The 7,372-nt window shown below is 51.9% G+C and overlaps 1 protein-coding gene across 2 annotated transcripts; it reads left to right on the plus strand.

The window, feature by feature from the left end:
• Positions 1-1,836: 1,836 nt before the first annotated feature.
• Positions 1,837-6,917, plus strand: CYB5R1 (cytochrome b5 reductase 1; the record flags this gene model as incomplete). 2 transcript variants are annotated; one of them, XM_084246341.1, is made up of 9 exons in its annotated part: positions 1,837-1,914; positions 2,153-2,305; positions 2,454-2,526; positions 3,006-3,112; positions 3,747-3,876; positions 4,545-4,628; positions 5,776-5,861; positions 6,327-6,426; positions 6,745-6,917. In XM_084246341.1, 9 exons carry the CDS (start codon positions 1,837-1,839, stop codon positions 6,915-6,917), a joined length of 984 nt encoding a protein of 327 aa, XP_084102467.1. The 2 variants fall into 2 exon arrangements, with proteins under 2 accessions (XP_084102467.1, XP_084102468.1); XM_084246342.1 differs by having other exon boundaries at positions 1,837-1,851.
• Positions 6,918-7,372: the final 455 nt, after the last annotated feature.

Here is a 7,372-nt window from a genome sequence, read left to right on the forward strand (position 1 = left end):
TTATTTATCAAGGAAGGAATCATACACTTTAAAGGTTGAATTGAAAAATCCATAAACGAAGGGTTACTGTGACTCCCCCGAGGGAAGCTCAACTGCTGGATGACACTATTAGAACCACAGAATCTGAGATAGGAAAGACCTGTCAGAGCAGCTGCCCCTTCAAGGCAGCAGTGCTCCCCAACCTCCCTAACGCCTCCATTTTTAGGACTCAGGCACTCACCCATGGTTACTGAGACCACACAGTTAAGGTTTCCAGGACAAGCCCAATTGCAAACACTCTGAGTCATGGTTCCCAGTCACGTACTCTTACTAGTTAAAGTGTGCTGTTTGGGGGTTCAGGAAATACAATTGCTCAGAGAGGCCTGAGTTATAGTTATACACTCCTTTTTTCCATGTGTCTCTCTCTTATTATACCTTCTATCCAGCAAAGGGAAGAGTCTAGAACCTCTCCAACCATAACCGGGCAGTGGCAGCGATCAACAGTGTGGCTTCTTAGGCCAGCAGTGGACATGTCAGAAGCACTAGAACATTATCTCCTTAGTCTCTCAGAGCAGAAAAGTGCAGGTGCCCTCTCTCCTCTCCTCCCCAACTCTCCCTCCAGATGGGTACCCACCCCACTAAAATACACCTTGCCTCGCCTCAGGAAGGTATACTGGCTGCTTCAAAAACTCAAAGCAGGGGATATTTTCAGCTAGCCCAGGAGAAAAGGAAAACAAACCTTTTGTATCGTTTCACACAGGTTGCCAACTGCAACTGAAACCTGGCTCCACTGTCCCCGGAGTCCTTACACTTTCAGGTATCGTATGGACTGTGCAGGTTTCACCTACCGCTCTGCATCGAAAGGCAAGTGTCGATCTGGCTGAGAAACTTCATATAAGAAGAAAACAATCTTGGCAAATGAGGGGTTCAAGTAGCTCTCCAAGGCTATTTCGGACTCCCCCCGTCCTGTGCTTCTGCAGCCAACAGAGCGCAGCCCTAAAATCCTGAGTGTCTGCTGACTTACTAGAGTAGCTGACATCTGTTGATTTGTTTGCTCTATGAGAGGCAGTGCACTAAGCAGGTGACGGTCTCACTGAAGTCCCACAATCCCCCTATGAACTAGAGTGTCACGGTATGCGTCCATCTGCAGGTAAGGAATCAGGGGAGTTGAGTGAGTTACCCAAAGTCACAGGGCCAGTGAGCTCTGGAGGTGGGGCTCTTACTCAGCACAGCCTGCCTCAGAGCCCAGGTCTCTGACCCTGAGCACAGAAGAACCCAGATCTGGACCAGAGACTTTAATTGGACCCAAAAGAAGCCAGTGAGAGGCCCCTGTGGCCTCACGTCCCGGGCCAGGAAATACAGTTGTCTCGCTGCTGTTCATTCCTTACAGAGACTCCACCGGGCTGCGCATTTCCCTGGTTGCAATTCAGCCTGTTGAAACACTACATTATGTCTAATTTCGGCCCCTTTTGCTCTAATGTGAACCTGTCTCTGACCCAACGCTAGCTAACTCTCTGTTTAGCCTTCGCCGGCTCAGAAATTCCCAGACACCCCCGCCCCGCCGCCCCCACTCGGCGTAATTCCCAGTTTGCCAACGCTCCCGTCCTGTCCGGGGATAAGCTGATCCAAGCGGCCGGCCCCATAAGCCTAGGGAGGAGGGGGCTGGACCTGCAGTCCTAAGCGACCTTGGGTTCGCACGGGGCAGCGGGGCTGGGGCCGGCGTCTAGGGGGGCGCGGGTGGGGCGCAGCCGCTCCGCCCGCCGGCCCCGCCCCGCGCCGGGCCCGCCTCCTGCCCACCCCGCGGCGCATTGTGGGATCTGTCAGTGGGCCCGGAGGTGGAGGACGCACGGTCCGGTCATGGGGCTCCAGCCGGTGAGACCCTCGCGCCGGACCTTGTACCAGGGGACTCCGCCGCATCTGGTTCTGGGCACTGGGCTCCGGACCAGGGGCGCTCACCGCCGACCCCGCCCTGCAGGGCTCTGCATCCGCCCGGATGCCGGGGTCCCGGTACCGCCTGTTCTGGCCGGGACCCTGCCCAGCTTACCCCTCTGGCCTTGGCTTGCTCCAGCGCTAGAATTCGGGATCGCTACCCCTGGGGCGTAACGGGACGGTCGCTACCTAAGCCCCGGGCTCTTCTCCAGCGCGGTGGTCACGCTGCCTCCTTTACCCACAGAGCCCAATCCTGCTGGCCTCCCTGGGGGTGGGGCTGCTGACTCTGCTAGGCCTAGCGGTGGGATCCTACTTGTTTCGGAAGAGGTCCCGCCGGTCGCCCATCACGCTCCTGGACCCGAATGAAAAGTACCTGCTGCGACTGCTGGACAAGACGGTAAACTGCAGAGAGAGGGGGTGGGCTAGAGGAGGGTGCCGGCGTTCCCCTCCGGGTATGAAGCGCACAGCATCATTTTGGTTGGGCCCCTACGGACTTGGCTGCCTCAGACCTCCCTGGTGAAACACTTGTGTCCTCCATCCTCCAGACCGTGAGTCACAACACCAAGAGGTTCCGCTTTGCCCTGCCCACCGCCCAACACACTCTGGGGCTGCCTGTGGGTAAGGAGAATGTGGAGTGGGCTCCTTTCCCTGGTATCCTAAGAGGGTGAGTCCCCTTCTGGGGTCTCCTGAAACTCGCTGCTTCAACTATTGCCTCCACACCCCGAGTCCCCTTCACTATCTAGCCATGGGTCCTCCAGGCTGTGAGGTGCCTCTGGCCCCCAGACATCTTTCCACTCACCAACCTTCCCTTCTTCCTGCAGAATCTGCTCATATCTCCCCCTGAGCAAACACTACTCTCCCCATCGCCCAGCCCCTCAGCTCGCCTGGCAGTAATTGATGAGTTTCCCCAATGTGGGTTTTTGAGGGATCCAAGTGGGGGCTGAAAGGGATGAATCCCCCCTGCTTGGTAGTACACTGGGCCACAGTGAGAAGCAAGATGCCCTTGTTCTCTCAAATCCCCCTGAGTATTTTCAAGGCAGCAGGTGTGTGGCACACCCATGAGCAGCCTCTGATGTAGCTCTCCACGTGGTCCCCAGGCCAACATGTCTACCTTTCTGCCCGAATTGATGGCAGCCTGGTCATCAGGCCATACACTCCTGTCACCAGTGATGAAGATCAAGGCTATGTGGATCTTGTTATCAAGGTAAGGGGGTGGGAAGGAACCCCAGGAGCTCCTAACCCTATTCTTTCTGGGATTTGTAGAAGCTTTCAGAATTTGTTTGACAGCAGATGCATATCCTCTGTGGGTGAAAAAGGTGTGTGGACTGGGAAGAGGCAGCACACTTGTAACCCTTGACCCCAGCTTCTAGGGGGTTCAGGCAACATGCTATGATCAGGACAGCCAATGAAGTTCTCTGCCATTAATGAAGACTCACAGTCTAAGTGAATTTGCAGTGGGGGGAGGCTGGGGAGATCCATCGAGAGCAGCTCTGCCTTTCACTCTCCCAGCCCAAGCTTTTATTAAAGATATGAACAAAGGAACATGAAAATAGCATGCAATTATGTTTATTCTTATACAAATTAATAAGTTACTGCTGAAAACAACCTTTTCTAGTTAGTAGGGAACATGCACACAAACCAGTACATCCTCAGAGAACAGGAGATAATTCTGGGAATAAGTTCTGTTTGCAGAACTTCTAATGTCCTGTAACTCCATCTGCAGAGTAAACAGGTCTTCTCCAAAAACCCCAGCTGCCTTCAGGGCAGCAGGCTCCCAACAGAAACAATGGGCTCAGAGGCCAGGAACATTCTGAATATTTCCCTTTCTGTCTTATCAGGTCTACCTGAAGGGTGTGCACCCCAAATTTCCTGAGGGAGGAAAGATGTCTCAGTACCTGGATAGCCTGAGGATTGGGGATGTGGTAGAGTTCCGAGGGCCAAGTGGCTTGCTCACTTACACCGGGAAAGGTAATGGCCCTCTTCGGCCGGTGACTGCCCCCCACTTCTTCAGTGCCACACAGTGTGGCCGTGCGTATGAGTGCACACATGCAAGGGCCAGAGCTGCCTTTCCTTTCAACACAGCACTGGTATTACAGAAAGGCAGGTTTCTCAGCCCCATTTCCACAAGGATCAGTTCTCCATCCACTGGAATTCTCCAGCTGCGACAGCTGGGGCGATCGCTAAAGCAAACATGCCTCTGTCCCTCCCTCAAAGAATCGCCCTTCAGACTGAACAAGAGAGAGCAGAGATCGCTTTCAGCCCTTCTCATGGGCATAGCTGGGTGCATTAGCAAGTCTCTGGAGCTCCTCTGTGCCACTGCAAAAGTAGACTTATACCTGGCCCCATGCCTGCCACCCTCACCAGGGAGCAGCCCTCTGCCAGAGGCAGCTGATGACTCACTGTGTGGCTCTACGCAGATGGGTAGTTAATAACACAGGACAGACAGCCCTGGCTCCATTGTCACTCAAGTGTGCTATTGTCAGGGTTGGCTCAACCCAAACCTCCACTGAAGCCGCAGGGTCAGATTTCATAGCAGCTGCTAAGCTGGCCTGGGACGTGGTCTTAATTCTACATTTGTTTTCTTAGTTTCCTATTTTAACTTTCTTCTTCCACCCCTCTCTTTACTTGCCCTTTAGGGAACTTTAGCATTCAGCCCAACAAAAAGTCTCCTCCAGAACTGCGAGTGGCAAAGAAGCTGGGAATGATTGCTGGCGGGACAGGTATAAGTCACTTGAGGGGTCATTCTCTGCCACCATTGTTGTGTCCATGAAAACTGCCAAGTGGCCCTAAGAAGGTTTGGCAGCCATAGCCAAGCTGTCAATTAGGGTGTTCCTAGCAATGCCTAGAGCTTCCGGAATCTGAAAAACAACACTAGGATGAGGTAGAAACCCCCAAAACTGTTTTTGGTTTTTTTTTAAAGAGGCATGTATTTTATTTATTTATTTGTTTGTTTGTTTGTTTATACAAGCATTGGGTACAGTCAGAAGTGCAGGAGGGTGAGAGAATTCACCAGAGCCAGAGCTGGGAGCAGAGCAGGCAGAAGGACCGAAGTACACTGCTGAGAGGAGCAGCGGGCGGCAGGAGAGGTCTGCGCGCCATGTGGGACCCTCCTCTGGTGGCCGGGGAGCAGCCGGGGATCGAACCGGCACCGCACAGGCCGCGGGCAGCTTCGCAACCCAGCGCTCAACCGCTGCGCCACCGGGGAGGCCCCCAAAAAATGTTTTTAACTGATGAAATGAGAGAAATAAATTAGGTGGGCTGTCCCATGACATTAAGTTAAATGGATCTAATAATTTTAGGCATAGAAAGGATAGGAATAGGCGAATCAAGAAGAAAGGAAATCAACAGTGGACTCTTCTATATATTTAATACTATGTTAGTGACTTTATACGCGGATTTAGCCTTCCCCTTTACAGGTGAGAAAATGGAGGTTCAGAGAGGGTAAGTAGTTTCCATAGGGTTATTGGCAATGGCCAGAGGCAGGATCAGGACCCAGCTCTGCCTGATTCCAAAGCACACACATTTACCCTGCAAGTCCAGTGTTGCAGAACCCCCATCACCAAATCAACAAGTACTTCAAGTTATCTTGTGACCATGGATCCTAGTCCAAGAGGGACTTTCAGAGGAAAAAGGACTTCAGCAACATGAACTTACATGAATGTTGAGCATCTCCACAACTCATCTACCAGATATGAAATTTAGTGAGTTGGAGTGAAGGGCATATCTGTCCAGAAACCTAGGTAGTGAGAACTATGGGGTAAGACTGAGAATTAAGATGTTAAAGGAATGATGAAAGGATTGATCAGTTAAGGAGCTGGGGCAGGAGAGACTGCGGCCACCAATCTCCCTATGGGTATCTTTATGCAGGAATAACCCCGATGCTACAGTTGATCCGGGCCATCCTGAAAGACCCTGAAGATCCCACCCAGTGCTTTCTGCTTTTTGCCAACCAGGTTGGTGGCATGTTTTCCTCTGTCCTGGCACTTCAAAGTGGTTGTGTAGGTAGGGCTGATGTGCGGCACTAATGGGCAGAACTGACCCATGGCTTCTTCTAGCCTGTGTCCAAGGGTCTCTATGCAAAGGAAAGGGCCCTACAATAAGGACAGAGCAGCGATCTCAATTCCTTCCCTGGTCCCAAGGAAAGAAGAACAGAAAACATTTAAGGAGTGTAGTCCTGAGTACCGAAACTTGGCTATTTTTAGTTAAATATTTTACCTTTATTCCTTCATGCTATATAAACAAAGGCTGTTTCCCTCACCTTCCCCTCATCCTAACTCCCTAAAAGTCTTGCTCACTCCCTAGAACTTCACCATTATTTTTCACTCCCGGTTGAAAAATTGTTAGAGCAGAAAATTTTTTTTGAGTGGCCTCAAAAACATTCCTAAAAACTTTGCTACCCCTTCTCATTTTCGTTTCAGACTGAAAATGACATAATCTTACGGGAAGATTTGGAGGAACTACAGGCCCAGTATCCCAATCGCATGAAGCTCTGGTTTACTCTGGATCATCCACCAAAAGGTACCCTCCCCATTTCTGGACGTCCCTAAACCAGGGCCTTTCCCCTCTGTGAGTTCTGGCTGCAGTGAAACCAGCTCTCCCTGGCACTGCCAAACTCCCAAGTGAGTAGACATGGGGGTCTTCTGGGCTGGTGCCTGTTTACCTGGGGGGGGGGGGAAGGGATGTCTGTGCTGCTGGGGCAGATTGAGTATCCAGCTGCTACAGCTGGATGGCTTCTGAGGTGCCTTTGGGGTCCTCCCCCTGCCCCACCTATGGGCTCTACAACCCCTGTCAGCTTGGGCCTGGAGCATCAGTTCTTTCCTCTCCCCTCTGCTTCAGATTGGACCTACAGCAAAGGCTTCGTCACCGCCGACATGATCCGCCAGCACCTGCCAGCCCCAGGGGATGATGTGCTGCTGCTGCTGTGCGGGCCTCCCCCGATGGTGCAGCTGGCCTGCCATCCCAACTTGGACAAACTGGGCTACTCACAAAAGATGCGATTTACCTACTGAGCATCCCCTAGTCTCCCGGTCCCACTTCCCGCAACTGTCCCCAATCAGTACTCAAATGCTATAAGCCTTTCCTGAGAATTCCAGCCTTTTGGTCTCACTCTGGACCTAAAATCTAGATGGCGCTTGCAGGGACAACATCCTTGTGGCCATGGAAAAGGGTCAAGTCCAAGTCATTCACTGGAAGGGCCCCTTTGATAAAAAGTCCTGGTCAGGCCTATGGAATAATCTCTTCCGTGAGTCAGAAAGAAGGAAGCCTGGGAAGGAAAGGGAAAGAGAAAGGAAAGAAAAGGAAAAAAAACATTTATTCCAAGACTACTGGCCCCTCGAGGGCATTGCACTAGTCTGTGATGCAAGGAAAAGCAATGTAATGGGTTCTACTTAATATTCATGCTTAACCCACAGCAGATTTTGAACGTGTGAGCACAAGTTGAGCAGAATCATAGAGGTAGCCTTAT

The sequence above is a fragment of the Talpa europaea genome (assembly GCF_964194135.1).
Source record: "Talpa europaea genome assembly, chromosome: 10".
In the NCBI taxonomy this organism is placed as follows: Eukaryota; Metazoa; Chordata; class Mammalia; order Eulipotyphla; family Talpidae; genus Talpa; species Talpa europaea.